General features: G+C 31.0%; 1 protein-coding gene across 5 annotated transcripts in view; it reads right to left on the bottom strand.

The window, feature by feature from the left end:
- Nucleotides 1-11129: 11129 nt before the first annotated feature.
- LOC118202698 (protein GUCD1) overlaps nucleotides 11130-23885 on the bottom strand; it is a 55674-nt gene continuing 42918 nt past the window's right edge. For 2 of the 5 annotated variants that reach the window (XM_085810809.1, XM_085810810.1), the window contains exons 8-10: nucleotides 18002-18076; nucleotides 14656-14745; nucleotides 11130-14302 (exon numbers count right to left, since the gene is read on the bottom strand). In XM_085810809.1, coding sequence (XP_085666935.1) covers nucleotides 14211-14302; nucleotides 14656-14745; nucleotides 18002-18076 — 257 coding nt within the window. In that variant the 3' untranslated portion in view covers nucleotides 11130-14210. Of the gene's footprint in view, nucleotides 14303-14655; nucleotides 14746-18001; nucleotides 18077-22405; nucleotides 23107-23885 lie in introns of those variants that run through there. The other 3 variants (XM_085810811.1, XM_085810812.1, XM_085810813.1) reach the window with 3 other exon arrangements.

The following is a 23885-nucleotide window of genomic DNA, read 5'->3' as shown; positions in this document are numbered from 1 at the left end:
ATACATACATGTAGCAGATTCTTCATTATTTAATTCTTTGAATATAATATAGGGCTTTAATATTTGGTAACAACAATTTGAAAAGTGAACCGACATTTATAGTGAACCAACGCAAAATGCCGAAACGAAATTATTAGTCCTTCTGAGCAAATTACCCCTTTGGACTAAAAAGAAGAAGAAGAAAACAGTTATTGATTCGAGAGTTTTGGCAACAGAAAGAAACCAGACGAAAACCGTAGAACTAGCATTTTTTATTCATAACTTTTACTTGAACTCAATTTTTTGGGAGTTTCTGAATCGGCTTTAATCGGTGTTGGTGTATTTAATTATGGCAAAGCACACGAGGGCTATCTGCCTAAAAGGAGAGATGCCTTCGTGGAGGACTTTCTAAGGGGAACTGGATCGTATACACGTTACACATGGGGAAAACCACGAAAGCTCCCATGCAGCCAGCCTGTTTGCGGAATTCGAACCTCGGACCGAACTACCAGTGTTCAGCGACTTTACCACTCGGCCGCTGGTGGGCCTCGGCTGTAATCGGATATTGTTATTTAAATGATAATCATTTTAAACTAAAAATGTAAATAATATTGTGTCAACATAAAACTAAGGAAAGCTAAGTCATGTCTGATGATTATTTCTACGTTTTGAATGATTTATTAAAGAAGACATTAGTTTTTTTCTAGCAGATATTCGGAATGTAATCCAGCATAAAGAAAATACGGGAAAGTGTAGAATCGCCCACTGCTTGTCGCATTTTCACACATCCTTCGGTATCCATGTACACGTCAACCTATTTTCACTTAAAGAAACATCCTAGAATTGCACAAAAATGGCATTGTGCACTCCCTTGACTTTACCTATGTACGCATCGATCTATTTTCACTTAAAAAGTCAAAGAAAATTGAAAAAAAATTCAATTCTTCTTACTCTTGTAGCCCATCAGCGGCCGAGCGGTAATACTGGTAGTTCGTCCGAGGTTCGAATTCCGCGAACGGTCTGGTTGTATGGGCGTTTACGTGATTTTCCCCCACATGTAACGTGTATACGAGCCAGTTTCCCTTAGAAAGATGAAGGCATCCTCCCCTTAGGCAGATAGCCCTGGAGGCTTTGCCATAGTCACACACACACTCTTGTAAAAAGCGCCTAACAAATAAGTGGGCGATTCTGCACTTTAGTTAGAAAATCATCAAAGGGGTAAGTCTTGAAATTTATTGAGCCCTTATATTAATAGATTGAACCCAATTGGAGTATATACTAGTTTTATTTAAAAGACACGAAAAATTTGGTGAATCGGACGGTACGTGATAATATTTATTTATTATTATTATTATTTTTTTTTTGTTTGGCGTGGACGACGATAAAACTTCCCAGCTGAATGCCGAAGCCAGCAAGGTGAGTGTGAAAGTTCCGCCATTTTGGGTCGAAAGAACCTGAGATGTAGTTTTATCAGGTAGAGGTCCAATTTCACATTAGTAGAATCAAGAATGAAGAAACGATGTTCAATTATTTGGTTGCTCAATTAGAACCTAGATTTATAGAGAACATCTGGGATATCATAAAAGACTAAGAGCAACAAATATTCGGTTGCTATGGAACGATTATTCAACACGTTTAAGGAAAGTGAAAATCATCGCATTAAACGTCTGCTCACCGGGTGGGAACTTGGCGACATAAAACTCAGCCAGCTCCTTCTCAGAATAGAATCTTTGGGGGTAGACTTGTCGTAGAATATTTTGCGATCTCTCTGGCTGGTGTGTGGTGTGGTGTATTTAATTACGGCAAAGCACACTAGGGCTATATGCCAAAGGGAAGGGATGCCTTTCGTGGAGGACTTTCTAAGGGAAACTGGCTCGTATACACGTTACACATGGGAAAAACCACGAAAACACCCATGCAGCCAGCCCGTTCGCGGGATTCGAACCTCGGACCGAACTACCAGTGTTCAGCGACTTTACCGCTCGGCCGCTGGTGAGCCCTCTCTGGCTGGAAAACAAACGCTGTGAAAAACATTCTAGTAGTTAGTGACAAGACTCTGGATAAATTGGCTACAATGGCGGATTAAATTTTGGATCTAAAGAGGAGGGTTATTCGTAGGTATAACACAATGGTTTAGAGTTGATAACTGCCTCAAAATGCAGTCAATGCCGTTACCATTTTTTCAAACGTAAAACAAATCCTATCAAGGATCTTTTCAGTGGTGTTTTAACGGTGCGAGCCATTTTTCCCGAAAAACCGCCTCACCAAGAGGCTCTAGGCACAATTAATTTCCATGTTATTTTGTTTTTTGAGAAATAATCTAGAACTTCTTTTGAAATGTTCTTCCAAATTTCTTTCAATACTGAATGAGTTTTGATAAATGTTTTTGCATTATCACTGTAAATTATTTTACAAAGTCCTCTTCGTGCAATAAACCTTCAAAGAGCTAGAATAAAGATGTCAGTGTTCAAATTTGTTACCAATTCTAGATGTACAGCCCTAATTACCTAGCAAGTACATAATAAAATATAAGCCTTTTCGGAACCAGATGAAAGTTTGATATAAATCGGTCCATCAAAATCTATGCCAATTGTTTCAAATTGTGGAGTTTCGATAATCCTATCTCTATGTAATTGTGCTATTACCTCCTTAAACTGGAGTAACATTAAATCTTTTACAAATTAAGCAAATTTTTAGAACAAATTTCCCGCATCTTTTTCCTTTAATGATAAAATATTTCTCTCAAAGATGTGATAATGTGGTAGCTACTCCAAAGGTACAATCTCACATGTATCCATAATCAACAGCTTGACAAATTTAGAATTTTCAGAAGTACCCATGAGTGTTTTTCTCGTTCTTGGAATCAGAGAATTGCAGTCAACCTTCCAACACAAACAATCCATTTTCATCTTATTCGGGATTAAGATTATAAAAATTTGATTCCTTACTGATAGATTTTCCACATTTTAATTGGTCTATTTCAACGTTAAATGTCGATTATTGAGTACATTATGCCTTATCCAGTTCTGAAGCTGTCAATGGACCGGAGACCTTTTATTCGAATTATGCATAAAACGCATTATAAATGCTGTGATACGATAAACTCTTTTGAGACTGCTAAAATTCTCAACACCTAAAACTGTTTCCGGTATTACGGTGCGCATATTTCACAAGTGCACATCTGTGTAGCCACCGAAGGAGTGGCTTCTAGGATGGACCAATGAGCATCCAGTAATATTTCTGTCATGTCACATGACCTTTCGCACGCTTTAAGATTTAAGCAAGATGTTTGAAAATATTTTGCCACGCAATTTTCTGTACAAATTTCTGCACATGGTCTATTTCTTCTGAAAATTTTCATTACGGAGTTAGATCATATATAAGCAATTAGAAAGATTTCACTACCTGGTTGAAAGAATTTGAAATAAATCCAAACATATGTTGGATACTCAGCAAAAATATTCATGCGAAATATTACTTCATAAGTGATAAATAAGACAAAATAAATATGTGATACACATCTGAGCCCAAATGCCATCCTTACATAAAATTTTGCATATGAGAAAAATATTTACACCAGTTATATATGTAAATAGAAGTCAGCACTTTTTATTGCAGTCTATATGAAAACGATGTTCTACACTAATAGCCAATGCATAATTTTTATTCAGGGTTTTATTCATTCATTCACTTCACTAATTTGCATTTAGTGTGTTAAGTTTCACATTTTATAACCGCTCACTCTTAAACATACAGAATGAATTTATCTATTCACAACGAATATATTCAATTTATTCAAATATAAATTTTAATGTTAACAATGGATATAATCAAATCATACACAACATGTATTCTGAATCTTACACTTTCAAAATTAAAAGAATGCAAGCACTGAAATAAGAAAGCACTAGATTCATTGTAACACTTCCAGTCCTTTCCAGTTCAATAAAAAATAAAAATTAAAAAAAAAAAAAAAAAACTATACACATGAATGAATTTTCTTAATCCACATTTGTTAGTAAATGCATAATATTCGATGATAATTGCAGCTTGAGTCATTTTCTCGATGTAAAGAGCTATAATATGCCGTGAACATAAATCCAAATATCAATGAGTGATAAAAATCGTGAAAGTGAAATGTCAGCGATTAATTAAACTCATAAAACGAAAGCACTGTGAGATTTTCTACTATACGCAATACAATTGTACTGCGAAACAAATGCAAACAACATACGCTCACATGCACGAAGATTTAGCGTCACAAGAGCAATACAAGCTCATTGGTCCATTTTCGAAACCCCTCCCTCAGTGGCTACGCTGATGTGCACTTGTGAAATATGCTTACGGTGCAACATAATTCAGTAATTTGAGGTTTCATCTTTCTTTCAGTTCAAGCATCTTCGCTTAACTCAGTTACTAATTTTGACGGCCATGAATGTTCTTGAAGGGATAACCAAACTGAACCTTGCCACCAGACGTTATTTCCTATAAGTGTTATCAGGCCTTCACCTTGCGTCACTAAATCAGCTGGATTTTCTTTTCCACAACAATGGTTCCAATTTTCAGCATCTGTAAAGTACTGAATTTCTCTGACTCTTTTGGAAACAAATTCCTTCCAATTCACAGCAGATTCTTTTATCCAATGAAGTGGTATTGCTGAGTCTGTCCACAAATTTATGTTCGCGTTTAGAAAGTCTAGTGCCGTCTTTAAAGTTTTAGACATCTTTGCGGCAATTATGGCACCCATTAATTCTAATCGGAGAAGCGTAATTTGTTTTACAGGAGAAACTCTACGTTTTGCTTAGATGAAACTTGTTTTATTTTCATTATAAAATAAGCTATTGCATCAAATGCATTAGGACAAATATCATAGAAAATGTGGATTTGAACCTGATCCTTTATCGAATTCATTCTTTGTTGGAAATATTTCCTAGGTATCTCTAATCTCTTAAGATGTTCTGTTTCACAGCAGCAACTTCTCCATTCATTTTCGAAATCCAAGGGTAACTCATCATCCCAGGCCAAACCTCTTTTTCCAAATTTCTTGCAATAAGCTTTTAACCCGTATGGTGAATGGAGATACAAACCCTATGGGACCTTTAGCATAGTCTTTAAAACATAACGTCTTTGTAGGTCAAATACTCTCTAGGTTATCTATAAGAGGCTGAACATCGAAAGGTATCAGAATTGGTATTCCATAATATTCCTAAAACTTTTAAATGGAGACAGGAATTTTCTTGTTCACTGCATAACATATTTTCTTTCCACATTTCTCTTAATTTCATAGAATTAGAATTAAATCTGCGTAAATGAATCCTAGCATGTTTAAGAAGTTTTGCGCAGTAGAAAATAAATAGTACGCCTCTTCATCAGAATTTGAACCCGAAATTTAATCATCACCATACAGGGATGTGTCTAACATTTCATAAACTTTATATTGCTCTTTCTTATATTTCTGAATATGATGTTTGACATTAGCAGATAAAATGAAGGGGCTACAAGTAGCACCGAATGGCACTGGAATAAATCTTAGAATTTTCAACAAGTCAACTGCCATATATCATCAAACCACACAAATTACAAATAATTTCGGTCTTCTGGTGTTAAGAAAATTTGGAGAAACGCCTTCTTTAGATTCGCGCAGAATGCGACTTTGTGTTTTCGAAAATTGATAATAATATATAAAATGATAGGGTTTAAATTGGGCCATGACCATAAACAATCATCTAACGATTTAAACTGAGTTTCTTTTGAAGGAGCATCAAAGACCCTCACTCTAGGGATGGATTTCTCATCCCTCTTAACGGGTCTATGCGGCATGAAATGTTCTCAATGTTAGATTACATTCATTATTCAACTACTTATTTCCCTTTTGTTCAGTAACAATTTCTTTATATTGGAGAAGATCGTCATTTTTCGCGAGCTTACGATTTAATTCGAAAAACAAATCTTTGCCATTTCGAAATTAGTCCCTAACCCTTCCCCCTTACTATATTCCACAATAATTTCTCTTTATATCTGGTATTAACAAAATTTAAATCGTTTTCAAATTTATTAATGATTTTTTTACCTATTTTCGAAAATATATCGTAACTAATACCAACTGCTTCAAGGTCCTATAATTTTTTTAAATCTTCCTGTTCTGCATTCTCAAGATCTAATTTGAAAACGGACGAATTTTTATTTTTTGCCTTTTCATCATTATGTATGGAACAACAAAGCAACCATCCAAATAAGCTTTCACACACAAAAGGCGATTTTATTTTTTTTAACTGTCCTTGGATTGTTTACCTCCCAGAGACGATCGGCGCCGCACTCGAAAGCCACATAACGTATTCCAATTAGAGAAACACTCTGTACTTAAATTTGATAATAATTCTAAATAGACTCCTCCAGTCACTACACAAGTAAACAACGAAATATACACTTTTGTACCATCTTTTAAATACAAAGATCCAGGAAAATCTGTGCTGTGCCACTTTACTCAAATGGTTGAGTTTTCTCCACTCGGTCATCAGAAAGAGAAGCCGATATCTTATGTCCAGCTCTAGCATTGTATTTTTTACAAAATCTACAATCATGTACTACAAAATTTACAAAACGCCTAGCTTAATCAAAAATTTCAGTTTTACTTGCACTAAAGTTTCATTTGCACCACTATGAAGTATTTTTTCACGACAGCTTAAAATAATTAAACGAGAAAAATAATTATTTGGTAATATTGTAGTTTGAATTTCATCAACATCTAATGATGATTTTTACTGATCTACTTCCAACCCTTAAACAACCTTTTTCATCAATTATTGGATTTAATTCAAAAAATTTGGAATTATGAGAATGTTTTGTTACACTTAACATCACTCAATTCTGCAAAAAAATACTCACCTTGTGATAAGTTAATCCAATAACACTTAGCATTACATATTTCATTTTTGGTCACAGGACCCTGTGACTTTAAATTATTAATGAATAAATATATATGATGTGACTCATAAAATTTTAATTAAGTCACCAAAGTTCTCTATTTTTAACACAGGTTGTAAAGGTTGAACACTGCTGGTAACTCGAGCCACAACTCTCTTTAACACTATCTACTTACTATGTTACACTGCTCCCTCATTTTAGGCCAATTTATTTCATCTTGATGTAGCCATGGAGGTCCACGACACTACTTCATTCCGGCAGTTTAGAAACCACCATTGTATATGATCAAGTTTTGCCTTTTGCTTCATTGAAAAATAAAGTAAAGGGCTAAATACTGGGAGGGGGGGGGAAAGATGGTGACTTTTATCTCTGAAAGCTTCAGAAGTCTGATTTTTGTTTTGAAGAAGTTTTAAATGACATGCTTTTTTTTATTATGTAATAACAAAACAAATTTATGCATAGGAAAAATTCATATCTAAAGTACAATGGAATGTAATCTTCAGAAATGGCCGGATGTCAGCTGTTGAAATAGCTCTGGAGAACAAGTTTACTAAGAAAATAAAGTGAGTAAAAGAAGTATTAGCAATTGCCTATAATTGATCACATCAACTAACAAAGGAAATGCTTGACAATTTTAGCTCGGGATAATGAACACAGGGGTAATAAACACATCTAATGAAACTTTCATTTTAATATGCATTTTACACAAAATATACAACAAAAACGTAAATTTGCATGTCAAAAAAGCATTGGCAAGATCATAGAGCAAAATGTGGAAACAAAATTTAATACATTTTATTCATACTTTTTGCATTTATAACCTATTTCTCATTGAGAAAACCAAAGTCTTTGTTGTACTACTGGGAATTTTGTGCCATTCTTGCAGGAATATATGGTTAAGTTCATCTTTACACGAAATTTTGCATTTCCTGACTTCTAGATCCAATTAGTGCATAAATTTTCAATTGGATTTATGTCAGGCGATGTCTTTAGCTAGCGAAAAGAGTTATAGAGTAACCATTCCTGGGTGAGGCTCGCTGTATGTTTAGGGTCACCATCCTGTTGAAACACGAATGATGCTACTAAGCCAGGTTTTTGGGCACTGAATTTCAAGTTACGGCGTAATTATGTCAAGGTACGTACGTGCTGTCATAATACCATCGATGAAGAACAGTTTTCAAATCCGTTTGCTGCCATACAGCACCAAACTACGATGGTCTTTCCACCATGTTTTGTACTCGGTGTTAAATGTTGTTTTTCCAGTTCAGTGTTTAGCTTTCTCCACACATACTGCCATCCATCACTCCCGAAAATGTTAAACTTCGATTCGTCGGAGAAAATAACTATTTTTCGAAACTCCTCTAATAAATTAACATGAGATTTTGCAAAATCACAGGATGCATCTCTTCTCCTGTTTATTTCTGAAATAAAAGGTTTCCTTCTAGCAGCCCTTCCGTAATAACGTCCTTCATGTAAAACATTCCGTACAGTCTGTACACTAAAAGTTTTAGCGAAATATTAATATCTTTGCCTAACTGGGGTGCACTTATTTTAGGGTTTTTCTAATCTCTTTGATAATGCCACATTTTTTTCTCTTGCAGAAAATATTCGAGGCCGTCCACTTCTAATCGTATTTTCCGTCGATCCTGTCACGTTGAACTTCTTAAACACTTCTAACAGTAAATAAACTATGTTTAATTGTATTGCTATAGCACTATAAAATGAGCCCTGATTTCTGAACTGAATAATAATGCTTTTAATATTAACATTTAAGTTCCTCGAAGCCATTTTATCACAGTATTAGCAAAATAACGTTTTAAAAGTTTTGAAGTAGCACTACAGATTTTATATTAACAGGGTTCAGTCTACACATGTGACCTCAACATAACAAAATTTGCATAGCAGTTAGAGCTTTGCCATTACTTTTTTGATATGCAAATTTACGTTTTTGTTGTATATTTTGTGTAAAAAGCATATTAAAATGAAAGTTTCATTATATTTGTCTGCTTATTACCTCTTGTGTTCATTATGTTCTGTTTATTACTTCTTGTGTTAAAGTAGTCAAGCATTTCCTTTGTTAGCTAATATATGATCAATTATGGGCAAATACCAAAACTTTTTTTACCCACTGTATGATTTTTGTGTTTTACATTTACTAATGTAATAGCAGACAATATAAATAGTTTATCAACAGATAACCGGCTCATCCTTCACAGGCATGTGCTTAATATGGGGAACTTGGAAAAAAATGCGAGAAGTTTAATTGGCGATTATAGTATTCAGAGTAACTTACTCGAAACAAAAGCTGATCTCCAAAATATTAATTGTCCATTCTTCACTACAGCTTCCAAATCAAAACTTTCAGCTCTTGAAGTAACTAAACATGCTATAAGCATGAACTTGTGTTCCCATCTATGTTCTTTCTATTCCTGCAATCAATATCATTAATGATTTAAAAGCTTAAAAATGGCATGCTGGAATTACATGGCAAGATAAGCGCTGCATGCGGAACTGTTTTCTTAATATTAAAGTAGAATGACTTGCCTATTTAGCTGGAATCTAAAAGCAACTCTATCACCTCAGCACGTTATACGTCTTATGAACAAGTACCCTTGATATTTTCCTTCAGCAAAATATCAGCAATTCGTTTCAAGTTATAATTTTTGATGAATTACGCTACGATTATAGTTCCGTTCAAATATACCTGGACAGCAGTTACTAAAAATTATCAACGCACGTTCATAACTCTGCTCAAAGACATAATAACACTGCTACAAGTCACTCAAGTAGCGAAATTTAGGCTGGCTTGATGGTCTCTTGGTGATATAATAAAAGAAATACTGTCAAGAAGCAATGGCAGCGTTAAACATGTGCAGCAAAATACACAAACTTTCAATAGTGAAGTCATGGCTAGTTGATTAATTAATCTAATAAAGTGTTTTAGAATTATTTACTTTAGAGATGCTTGCATAGGCAATTTTCTATGGAACACAGGGTCATATTAACATTACAGAAGCAAAATCTATGCAGCTAGGTACTGAATCTAAAATGAGTACCATATCTCAGCAGTCTTATCCATTTAGCTACTGGTGGGTTACTTACTGAAGTCAGGTATCAATCTAAAGCATAAGCAAAACTCAACTGGACTAATTTCCCAAATTTTATTTCTGCAGATGACAACAAAACTCCCTCTTAAGTTTTATTTGTCATTTTAAACTGGCAATAATTATTCTCGGAAAAAAATAATGTTACATCATCAGCAATAGAATTTATGAAGCAGATCTGTTACATGACATATAATTTTCAACAGATTAAAACTGCAATTAATTATCTACATGACAGTCAAAAATATTCCTCATTATTTATCAAAATTTTATTTAAGGATCATATCAAATGCTTAATCATGACCAAAAAAAAAAAAAAAAAAAAAAAAAAATGTTTGAAATCTGAGATATTAAAAATTCGAAAAACAGTATTAAACCCAATAAGTTTTTTAAAATTATCACTGTAATAATAATAAAAAAAAATCTACATGGTTCAAGAATCTCTTTTTTTCCTCCATATGCAGGAATAAATAATATGATACATAAGACAAAAGTACCAATAGATGTTAAATAAATATATAAAACGAATTATTTAATGCATTTTCCAATAATATAATCATTGATCTAATAGAAACCAGTTTTGACAAGTTTCAAAACGAGTTGATAACATCAAAATAATTAATAACTGTTTCCTGGCAATTTCAGTATTTAACAATATTAATTCAAACTCCAAGTCGTATGTTTTCTCCCTTCTTTCAGCGTGCCTTCGCGGTGTAACTGGCAGAGTTCTTGATGCGTATTCGAGAGAGCCAAAGTTTGAATTCCAGAGAATATCACATTTTTATGTTTCTGTATCAATAAAAAGTAATAACTCTATAGTAAAATGTGCAAGTAACAATCTTTATTTTAAGATAAAAATTTAGGAAAACTAATAGAATACAACTTTAAAGAATGCAGAATTTTTACAGTTTAAATACATTTTTCAAAATTTTACTATTAAAACCCTACTTTTGAAAATTGGAAATAAAAGATTATTATACAATGATATAAATCATTTATTACTAGAATTGATTGACATTCTTTGAAGTTCATTAAAAATATATACAAATAATAAAATTGCTGTAGTAATTAAAATATATCAGATTTTTAAGATTTAAATATTTAAAATTATCAAACAGCTCACACAAGTCTAATATTTTATTGATATAAAGCTCACAATAAATCTTAACAGACAACTAAATGATAATAAAAATAACAGTATGGTAAACAATCAATTGATATAAAAATTTTAACATTAAAAAATTTTGTGAAATTGTATAGGATAAAATGCACTATGTACATATTTTCAGAGTTTAGCACATTTTGTAAGCATTACAGTTTAACAATAATTATCACTACTATTTTTTCTATCAATGCTTATTATCTTTATAATTTATAATGCATATAATTTGAATAAAATTTATAAATATTTTAAGAATGAAAATATGTGCAGATATTTTGATATTTAAATATTTTGATATAGATATTTAAATGATCATTTTAAATATACTTTGTTAATAGTATACAAGCATTATCTCTTTTATTCTTTTAAGCATGACACTGAAACTTCAAAGTACCTCTCAAATCAGTAACATCTGTATGCATAAAATTTTTAGTGAAGTTGTTCAGATAACTTGGATAAATAAATGAGATCAATAAAATAGGACTCCAGAGTGAAAAGATAAAACTATGTAGAGCCCTTTATAAGCTCCCACTCTAATAATAATTTAAATAATAATAATAATAATAATAATAAAATAAAATAAAATAAAAAAGCTGCCAAATTTTAAAATTTAGAAAGCTGAATTGAGAATGCTGAAATGGAGTGTTGCTAGGAAGATTTCACAGATAATTATATTAATTTTCTTTTCTATAATATTCGATATAATTATTAAAAAAGTAATTACAACATATATTTACAAATTAAACATCTTTATAATTAAATTAAAATATAAGCTATAAGCTGAAGCATAATACATGTGTTTGATCAATCCTGTAGCTGATGCTTTTATAACAGTATTATTTCTGAGATGAAATTTAACAAAAGTAATCATTAAAAACAGAAATTAGTTTAGCATGAAACAGATCGCATATGTCTTTATATTTTTTTATTTATGTTTTATTCTTAATGAATATATGCCATTGATATTTTAGATATAAAAGTTTAAAAATTTTATATTCAAATACTCTGGAACAAAGCATACTTGTTTTTGGCCCAAATGTTGAAAAATACATCATACATATAATATATAATGTAGAATTTTAAAACAGTGAGCATAATTTTAATGACTGATAATTCATATTTTTTTAACACATTCAAGGTACTCACTGAAACAAACATTCCGAAATCTTTCTTTTGTGGAAACAACTGATATGCAATAAATTTATTTAATATTTTTGTTCTACAATCGTAATGCAATTATGCTATAAAAGTAATTCCACTTAACATTTTATTAAATAAATTCTAATAGATTGAGCATCAAAATTAGTAAAATTTCAGTATTAAAATATATTTCTTATAGTGCCCTTATATTAATACAATTTAATGCAGAAATATATTTCTTCCATTTCTGCAGTTAAATTTCTCTAATAAAAAATATATATAAATATCTTTTTTGTTATAACTTCTACACAATAAACTCTGTTTTTTTTTTTAAATAAGAACCGGTTTAATAAAATTGAATAAAATCAATTCCTTTGAAACTTAAAACGCAGTTATTTTAGCAGATCTCCATATTAATGAACACAAACATAACACTTTGTCAGCTAAGGGTAAATTTCATTTAAAAAATAGTTGCAAAGTGTGGTTGCTATGTTATACAATCTACATATCTAAATAAACAGTTTTATTTTCAGAATTACTGCATTAAAGTCACAGATTTCACAGGTATAAGGTTAAGAAATATCCAACAATTGTTTTGCTTAACTTACATTAGATTTGGAAACAAGTATTTATTTATAACCCTGATTTCTGTAAAATTTTAATTCATTGTTTATAGTAGTATAATATATAATGTAGCATTTTAAAACAGTATAAATAGCATATCACTATAAGTAAAACCTTTCAGAACAAAATAAAATAAAATGCTAAAAAGATTATAAAAGATGTAGATCATCTAAGGAATCTTTCAATCAAAGATAATGTAGAACACAGTATATATAATTTCCATACTCTAAATATGAAGAATGTCTCAGCTCTGTTTAAGGGAAAAAAGAAAGTATAAATATTATTATGGATCCATTTCTTGCCCTCCACAAAAAAGGGAGGAGGATAACAATACAAAGCAGGAGAAACCATATGGCCATTCTTGAGATAATGCACAAGCAGCATTGGATAAGAAACAGTAATGCCTATTTCAATTTTTCTTAGGATTTAGAATCTGTTTTGTTGCTGGGCATGATAAGTTCGATCTTTTTATAAAATAATTCATATGGCTTCATCAAAACTTGAGTTCACCAACAATAAACATTACGAGTGCAATTCTTTTAAGCTAAGTAATTCCTTACAATTTGAAATCACTTTTTACATAATAATGTTAGCACAGAACAAACAGATGAATATAAATAATGCTGCAAAAATAATGTAGTCGTTTTCATTAAACTTTAAAAATCATACTCTGAAAATACATAAAGATTTAAGACTAGGTATCTCTTAGAGATAAAACATGAATTAAAATAACAGCACAGTTTTCAGACATATTTTAGATTTACATGGCACATCATTTTGCATACTTTGGTATACTGATAAAAATTTTAGCTCATTAGACTATAACAATCAGTAAATATGAGATGTGGCAAAAAAGCAGAGCAGTATGCTTTTATATATATATATATATATATATATATATATATATAAATTCCTTTTCTTAGCACTTTATGAAAAACTTTCATTTTTCTGTACAAAATAGTATGAGAAAGTTTTAGGAAAAATGCATATGAATGTTTAATCGTAAACAATCATAGATAATACTTGAATTATGAAAGCAATAAATAATATGATCTTTTCAAACACAAGGAAAGGTTAATTAACTTTCTAGATGGGAAAGTTAACACAAAGGAATGCTGATCTGATAAATGATTCATCACAATTAGATAATAGTTACTAAGTTTTAAGTTCTAAAATCTACCCTTTTCAAACTACTTTTACCCATTTGAAACAATACAACCCCTTTCTTGGGACAGGACTATCTTTCTGGTGAGCAGAGTTATAGGAACTTTAAAACATCAAGAAGTGAAGTATACAAAGAGCACATCTTCATCTGTTCCGAAGCTCTTTCTGGCATTCTCAAAAGAATCATAAGGCATTGTACAAACCTCTGAAATAAAAAATTAGGAAAAACATCAACTCAATATCATATTCTTTTGCCTTTAGCTATAAGGCAGATTAAAGTGAAAACATTTATAATTTATTATAAATGAAATGGAGAAATATAGAAAAATTATCCCATTCTACATTATTTTTTGATGTAGTCTTCATGACATACAGCACATTTATTCCAGAAGTGCATTGATACCTCATGTGAAAAATTCTTTTGATGTTACTATAGCCCCTCGTGCACCATCGTTTTTCACCTTTCTATCGCTTTGGAAATGCTTGCCTCTAATCACATCTTTGAGAAATCCAAACACACAAATATCACAAAGGACTAGGTCTATAAATAAGGCATACCTGTTAAACAATCAAATTTCATATCCTGAACTGTCATAACCATTAAAAGGGCAGTGTAGAGTAGAGTATTACCGTGTAGTAACAATACACCTGAAATCAAAAGTGTTCATCATTTTATTTCTGACTGCAGGGTTAAGGTAATTTTGGAGAAGAAATGCATATGAATTACTGATCACTGTCACTCCAGTTTCCATATAACATTCCAAAATGAGCTCATTTCCATTCCAAAAGAGAGTAAGTATTACTTCTCCTGCTGTGATTGGGGATGGAATGTTTTTGGATTTTGCCAACAAACTATGTTGACCTTTTTGTTTCAGACAGGTCATAGTTCACTTAGATTTAATTTTCTGTAATAATTTTTCCTAAAAATCAATCTTTTCAACCTAAAAGCAAACACAAAATTTCCATTCATGTGGCAGTCTCTGAATTCAGCCTGATGTTATACTTATCTCACTAACATGTTATTGAATAGGACCATAATATGGAGAATATAATGAGCTGAACCAGCAATTTCATCTAAAATAGAACAATGCCAATGTCATTCATAGTAATATGACTGCTTTCCTTTTTAAGCTCTCCTACTGCAGCATATTCACTATGATGTTTTTGCTTGTCATTTTCCTGTATGCTTAGCCCAATCACAGCATCCTCCATATTCATGATGCCACTTTTAAACTTTCTACACCTCTCAAACTCATAGGGATAAACATGAATCATCATCTTGCAATTTCATTTGGAAATGGATTTCGATTAGTTTAACACTTTCACAACTAAAAAAGATACAGATTGAAGTTGTGCTTTACAGATTGCAGTTCTAATGCAGTGCATGCCAACAATGTGGTGGCCATCGTTACATTGATGCTTCTTCAGTGTTAACAAGTAAAAAAAAAAAAAAAAAAAGCTAAATAATTATTAATTATACTTAACTACCAGTTTTCACCTTTCATTACTTTACTGAATAATTTTTTGTCTGTAAGTGCTCTAATGCATGCATTTGCTATTCAGCTTATTTTCACTTCATATTATTTACAGTTTATCTTTACTAAATGCATTCTATTTTCCTTTTAATGTAAATTTTAAAGCAACAGTTCTTATAAGCAAAAATATAAACTGTTAGAGAAATTCAGTCAAACACGATTAATACATAAGTGACAAAGGTTACAAAGGAGGATAAATTTGCTATTAAACAAAGCTGCTGTCAAGAGAAATAGCCCATGTGTGATTCATTGTTACTAACACAATGGGAAAATTCATATTTATTCAAAAATAGTATCTTTTACATATGCATTTTATAAATTTAAAATTAATGCATATATTAAACATTTTAATATTTACAATAAAAATGAATTAACCCTTTGTGTACTCGATTTTGATACATTCTGGTCCTGTAATACAGGGCGGGTTTTTTTTTTAATTTTTAATTTTTTATTTTCTCTATCTTCATATATTACTATTCACATCTTTATAAACAAAATTAGTAAAATGCAGCAATTTTAATAGATTTTTTAATTTTTATAAAACATACAATATGGATCACACTATTTTAGCTTGCATGGAATAAAAATTCACAGGATCTTTTTAATTTTGATAAATATACATGCTAACTAACTTATACAGCTAATAATATTAATTGTACTCACTTATACAAAATTTTTGTTAGCGTAGTTAACTTTGAAACATGGCTTTAAACATAATCCAACTTTAAATCATTCACATCAAATGAGAGTCTTTTTATGCACTTTTCCCCCATTGTTATCTTTTTATTTTTTTAAAATCTTTTTTACACAGCATACTGCCTCCTAGGTTCATTTTTAAAATATTTGGTGGTATGTGGCTTGCAAAATGCCTTCCTACAAGATGAATAAAGTCCATACTATCACCACTAGACCATACTGATGAGCAAATAGCAGAACAATATTTACCAATGATTTCCTTGATCACAGCCAGCTTGAAATCAAGAAGGGATTTTTTTCATGTTTGCTATTTTTCTGTATATTACATACGAATTACATATTGCCTGATCCAAGATATGCAAAAAGTTATTTTTCTGTATATTATATATGATTCCACATTGTTTGATCCAATATATGAAAAACCACTTTCTTGCAATATTTACAAGAAAATATTTTGTTTTCAGGTACTAGAGTAGTACAGCACCTCCTGATCGCATTTGTCGACACCACCCATTGTAAAGTTATAATCATAAATCACTTTTGGCATTAGTTTTTCTTTTGCAGTCCCTGAATAAACTGGTAAAGATAACACATCCTCAACAGAACTAAGAATATTTACTATTTTCTTATCATTCCACTATGAAATAAGCAACAGCTTTAACTGTGTTCAGCTGTGAAGAAACAAGAGTACTCCCTTGCAATAACATAAACCTGTAGCACCATCTAAGTACAAAACAAAATATGAATATTACAATATTCTCAACCAACACGGAATAAAAGGCGAGATCCACTATATGGAAAAATATTTTCTTGTAATATTTATGAAGTTGATTTCGGGTACTAGGGTAGTACAGCATCTCCTGATCACATCTGTCGACACCACCCACTATAAAACTATAATCATAAATCCCTATTGATTTTAGTTTTACTTTTGCAGTCCCTGAATAAACTGATGCAGATTATGCATCATGAAAAGAACTAAGCATAATTACTATTTTCTTATCATTCCAGAATCCTTTAGTTAAAACTAGCCTAACTCTTATTCTTTTTGTCTAACTTAGTAATCAGTTCCACACTTAATTTCTTGTCAGATCATACTGTGCCTCACATACGGCTAATATTATTAATATTTAACCTTCCTCTTTTCGAAAGCCCATTTTTGGAGTCATTCATCAAATTTTCTTATTCACTTCTGAATTCCATTTACCATTCAAATATGTTTGAAAATTATCGGGAAAGGATAGGTGATGACTTGAGAATTCTACAGAATTCTTGAAAATGTTGCCAATTTCTAAAAATTAAAAAATATTCACAAACTAAAATTTTTAACGAAAAACATCAGTGACAGAAATTAACTGCAATTCAGAAACTGTATTTATCCTTTTATTTGGTAGACAAAGTTATCTCATTATGAAGCAATTATGGAATGTGATATTCAAATTTCATATTCTGTGAAAAATTTCATATATTCCACATAAAATAAATCTCAATGAACATGTACCTGACCTCCATCTTATAGACCTAAACTTTTCAATGTATAATTTTGCTAACAACATTTAAATAAACATAATGAAATATTCTGGTATTGGGAAATATCATACAGCTAATTTAAAGGTAAAGACAATAGAAAAGCATTAATATCAAAAGCAATTAACCATACTATTATCACTTACTATTCAATACTGAAGGGTTTCGATATAGAACTTTGTTTTCCCTTTTATCAAATCCACACAGTACAATGAAATGTCCTATAAATAATAAATGAATCTTAACTTTTATTTATGCTAACTACAATAAATGTACAGTGTAACCTTGGATCACGAATAAATTCCCTCTGCCCAAAAGAAGTGTTTTGGACGACAAATGATGTCTCAAGATATGAATAAGTAAACTGGCACCAAATGATACCAATAATGCAGAAGTGGAAATGTCTTTAGAAGAAGACAGGATATTCTTAGTTATTTGATCCATGGAATTTGTGAAAAAAGGGGTAAGGTAAAAGGTTCACAGAACATTATCACCCTGATAAACCAGTAGTAAGTTGTAGTATAAATATTTGCAATAACAATGCTACTGCTTTAAGAACATGCAATAGCATGCTTTAGGAACATTTTTAAAAAAAAGGAAGAAAATAACATTGAACACATTTTTAATTAAAAAAAGAGTCCAGTGATTCTCAAGAATGGGAGAGTAGTGATAAGAAGGGAAGGGGGGACAGAAAGACAGCAGTTATCTGATATTTTTATAGAGTAGGATTGCCCTCTCAAACTATAACTTTTTGCCCTTTTGATTTTTCACCATTTTCTAGTTGGTAAACTTTCCTTCATAGAGATACAGTGCAATTTACTTCAAGTTTTCTAATTTTTTATATTTAGTACTGTGTTAAATATAAAAGGCATATATATATATATATATACATATATACTATATTAATATCGTGCGTTAGTATATGTGTTATCAGATTTAATGAATTCCATCAAATTTGCATTATATGAACTTACATTCAAAGTACTGTTTTCAAAGCAATAATTCAGGATCCAGGAATGAATTAATTCCTATACTTCAGTTTATGAATATTTTTGGTGACAAAGTATCTTCAGGAATGAATTAAATTCGTAAACCAAGGTTTAACTGTACATATTCACTTATATATTACCTAAATGTAATATTGTATATTAAGGAGGTATTCAAGGCTTTAACTAATGAAAGGAACAACTCCTTTCCTTTTGGCCACAATAAATTCATTACCCTGATCTAAATTTTGTGACAATACAACAACATTAAAAATTTTTACAGTTTTCATTGATGCTATCTTATACAGAAAAGCACATAAAAATTGTTCAGTTGTTCCACAAAATACAAAAGAAATAGCTTTGGAAGTTCATAAGTATTTTGAACATCCAAAAGCTACAGGAATAATACAACTATTAAAAATTTGATGTGTACACCACGACTTTCCTATATGGAATATTAAATTATACACATTTTTTTCCTACATTTCATTTAAACTTATTGAATTAAATCTACTTTGTTCATAGTGCAGAAATCATAATAGAATAAATGCACATTTTAAAATTCACTACATTTATTTACCATAGCAACACTCTGGCACTAGGTTCACTTAACAGCATCACATCTTTTCATTTTATAACTCAGAATGCACAAAAATTATATCATCTGAAGAATTATCTAGTTGTTGCTACATGTTCTATTCAAATACAGTACAAAGTCCGTAATCCGCATTCATCGATTCCAGATTAGGGTTTTTTTCAGATTATAGATCATAAATTTAAATCTGGTAAGATGGTATGCAGAAATTATGCAATTAAAAATATGAAACCGTAATTTATGAAATAAAGAGCAATTATGATCTAAAGGGTATCAATATTTACAAAAAAAAAAAAAAAAAAAAAAAAAGAGCTTAATATTTATTTGTTTACTTTATTAAACATTTCTTTCAATGTAAGTTGTTTAAGTTGCTTCGTTTTTTGTGCTAATACTTTCTCTTTAATTCTAAAAACAGACATAATTTCTTGTTCAGTTACAAAGTCCCACTGTTCGAATCTTGTAATTGCTGTGTCGAGAATACCGACTAACTTGTCAATTAAAATGTTTTCGTTTTCAATTACCTCTCTGTCACTTTCTTCACTATCAGAAGTGCGCATGGGGTAAACGCTTTACGTGCATGCGTAAGTTTGTGGCTTTGAGGTCCAGATTATAGTTCATTCCAGATAATGGATGTCCGGATTACGAACTGTACTATAATAAATCTAAAATGATGTTTAAAAGGAATTAAACAAATAAAAAAGAAACAGCTTTTCACAGACGATTCTGCGCCACTTACCTAATGCACATGCGCTACTTGTAAACATTCTCCTCTGTTCAAGACAGACTGGTAACAATATCTGCTGCTAATACGAAACACTTATTTCCTCGAATTTCATTAGAGATATATTTCTCATTCAATTAATTCAGTTCTCACTTTGTGGCAAGGCAGAAGTACATAAAAACTCAATATCTTCATTAAAAATTGAAAGATATAGAAAAACATAAAACAATAAATACAGTTAAAAAACAATTTTTATGATTAGATTTTCTGCACAAAACAAGCAATTTGGCCAGCATGGGAGAAGGCAGATGTTTTGGTGCACAAAACTAAAAACTTCGTTTTGGTCCCACTTTGCAAAAAGACACTAAAGGTGCAGAAAGACTTAATTCACTATTGTGCTAAATTTCAAATGTAAACAAATATAGCTGCCATAGTAAGAAAAATTAGGCTTAGCTGCACTAAACAACTTTTAAATTGTTGATAATTCTACAACTATTGCATGCAGATTAACTAAAGCATAAAAACCTTAACCGCAAGATAATTCATTCATTTTAAAGCAAAAAATGCACAATTTACCCATATATGAGAACATAAAAAGCTCACAGAGCCGAGTAACAGAATGGGTATATATATATATATATTTGGTGTGCGGCCAATTACAACTAAAAAGGGAAGTGCACAACTACATGTTATAGCAGTTCTATATACAAAATTTCAGGGTTCTAAGGCTACTCGTTTTTGAGTTATGTGAGGTACATACGTACAGATGCCACGACAATATCACTTCTAAATCCATTTTAAATCAGTTTTATAATTCGCCAGGGGAAAAAAGAGGCCTTTATGCTGTCCTTGCATACAGATGTCATTCAAAAACATTGTTAAATTGCATTCAATAGTGGTCAAAATGGATATTTTCATTGAAATATGATACCCAGAATTTTTCGTGAATAAAATACTTCCTTTACTTCGTACAAGAAAGTAAAAAGGAGCAGCAAAATGCTTTCTTTGTACTGTCAATATTCATAACTGGAGTAACATTACTTATTGTGCACAATTGTGAATATTAAAACGATTGAAAACTTTTGCTTTTTACTTCCTTGTACGGAGTAAAAAGGAAGTATTGTGATCGCAAAATGTTTCCGACAGCGTATTTCAATGAAAATATCCATTTTGACTGCTATCGAATGCAATTTAACGATGTTTTTGCATTACATCTGTACGTAAGGACAGAATAAAAGACTCTTTTCCTCCAAAAAAATTATAAAACTGCTTTAAAATTAATTCTAAAGAGAATTTTTTGTGGCATCTGTACGAACGTACGTTACTCACATAACTCAAAAACGAATAGCCTCAGAACGTTGAAATTTTGTATATAGGACTGCTATAACATGTAGATGTGTACCTCGTATTTTGGTTGCAATCGGCCACACCAAACGTATATATATATATATATATATATCCACTCTATCACCCGGCTCAGTGATCTCAGTTTCTTTACTCTTATATGTTTGTAAATTGTACATTTTTTGCTTTAAAAATGATTGAATTATGCTGTTCTTATCTTCCAGTTAAGGTTTTTATGCCTTTTGTAAATCTGGAAGCAGTAGTTGTACTATTATCAACAATTTAAAAGCTGTTTAAGTGCGGTTAAGCCTTAAGTTTTAAATAACATGGCGGACATATTTATTTACATTTGAAACAGCAGAATAGTAGATTTGTTGCCAATCTAGAGAGACTAATCTTCACAACAACAAAGATAATGCCTTCATTTATTATTGCGAATTAAATCATGCCTAATCATTTCCGGAATTCTTTCGACTAAATAAGTGTTTAAGATTTATTTCGTAACTTTTAATACAGATATTTTGAGTTTTTATGTATTTTTGCCTTGTAGCGAAGTGAGAACTGAATTAATTGAATGAGAAATACTAAATTGTCTGTGAAAATCTGTTTCTTTTTTGCTTTGTTTGCTTAATTTCTTTTATATATCATTCTAGCTTTATTATAGTATTTGAATAGAACATGTGGCAATGATTATATAATTCTTCAAATGATATAAATTTTGTGCATTCTGAGTTATATGAATGAAATATAATACTGTTAACTGAACCTAGCACCAGACTGTTGCTATGGTAAACAAATATAGTGAATTTTAAAGAGTGCATTTATTCTACTGTGGTTTATGCGCTATCGACAAAGTAGATTTAATTCAATCCAATAAGTTTAAATGAAATGCAAGAAAAAATGCATATAATTTAATTTTCCATACAAGGAAGTCGTGGTGTACACATCAGATTTTTTTCCCCTCAACATGTAATATTCCACTAAATAAAGGCATGGAGATTTCTCTTTCCCTCTCAGTAGATAACTGCTATAAAATGTTATTAACCACTTACGCTACGACTAAACTTTACGGTTGCGATGCCGTGCACTACAATGTAACAAGCGGTAAAGTGTCTCATTTACGCCGCTCCGAGTCTGCGAGTGCAATCCAGAGCTGTAACTCGAGAAATAAACAATCTTGTTGTTAGGTGACGTGTGCACCACGTTTTTTTCATTTTTGCGTGTGGTTTGAGACAAAAGCATCTAACGTGCGTGGCACATCTTTTTAGCGCAAGTGGTTAAGAAGAATAGATAAAACTATTTTTAAGTATTTAGTTTAATTTGTACTAAGCAACATGCTTCTATTAGACTGAAATGAAACATATAATGCAATGTTTATTGGCAGAAACATCTATTTAATGATGGACAGAGTTTTATTACAAACTAAAAATACAAACTCCACTCTGAGGTGTTCAGTTAGCTATAGAAGAATATATATACATATAACTTTTTAAATGATTAACTTACACTGGGCAACACCCTTTTATAATATCAAAAAGTAACAGACTTATTTTATGTATCATCCACTGGCAAAAATGTCTATGGCAGTCAGAATCTTGATGCAAACTATATGTAAAAATAACTCATAAATATTTAAAAATGATATAGAGTGGCATATATACAAATATGTAAAAAAATTTCCTAAAACCATTGACACTAGATATAAATACACATAAACAAACATTTCCTAAAATCAATTTTAACCCCTCAGCGAGTTTCATGTGATAAAATGGTATATATACAAATATATATAGCTAATAGGCTTCCCACTTTTTGCTTCATTTCTATTACAAATATCATGGCGACAAAGAGATTATCAATGGGGAAAAACTACTTCTATATATTTTTACATCCACCTATATATATTTTCTCTTTCTTGCCAATGAAAAAAGAGTTTCTTGCCATATTAATCATGGGATTAGTGATTTTGCATAATTTTCCCATATTTTATTAAGCCTAAATACACCAAAGCAATTTCAAAGGTTTATCAAAATGGGCAGGATGATCTCGGATGGATTAGTACTAATTATGAGCCTCTTACACTTGAGGTAGCATTCTGTAATCATACTTAAAAACAAATATCAGTTTAAATAATCTTTCAGTTAACATTCACTTAGATATTCTATGATAAATACGATGCTACATTCCTGACAGTTCCCAGCCAAGGAGTGTTTTTTTCCCTACATATGCAGATGATTTGGAATATTTGTATCAAAAATGCCATTTTTTTTATAAAGACAAATGACATTTCTACAATTAAATAAAATTTGCTTGACAAAAACACAAAAATTATTTTTTCTTTCTACTAACATTTAGCTACATTTTATCAGACTGAATTATTTAGA

Source organism: Stegodyphus dumicola, chromosome 2, assembly GCF_044657685.1.
Source record: "Stegodyphus dumicola isolate Sdum_Otavi_A_Nest chromosome 2, ASM4465768v1".
NCBI classification, from domain to species: Eukaryota; Metazoa; Arthropoda; class Arachnida; order Araneae; family Eresidae; genus Stegodyphus; species Stegodyphus dumicola.
Note: the sequence above shows the minus strand (reverse complement) of the source record. Positions and strands in the feature narration are given on the sequence as shown.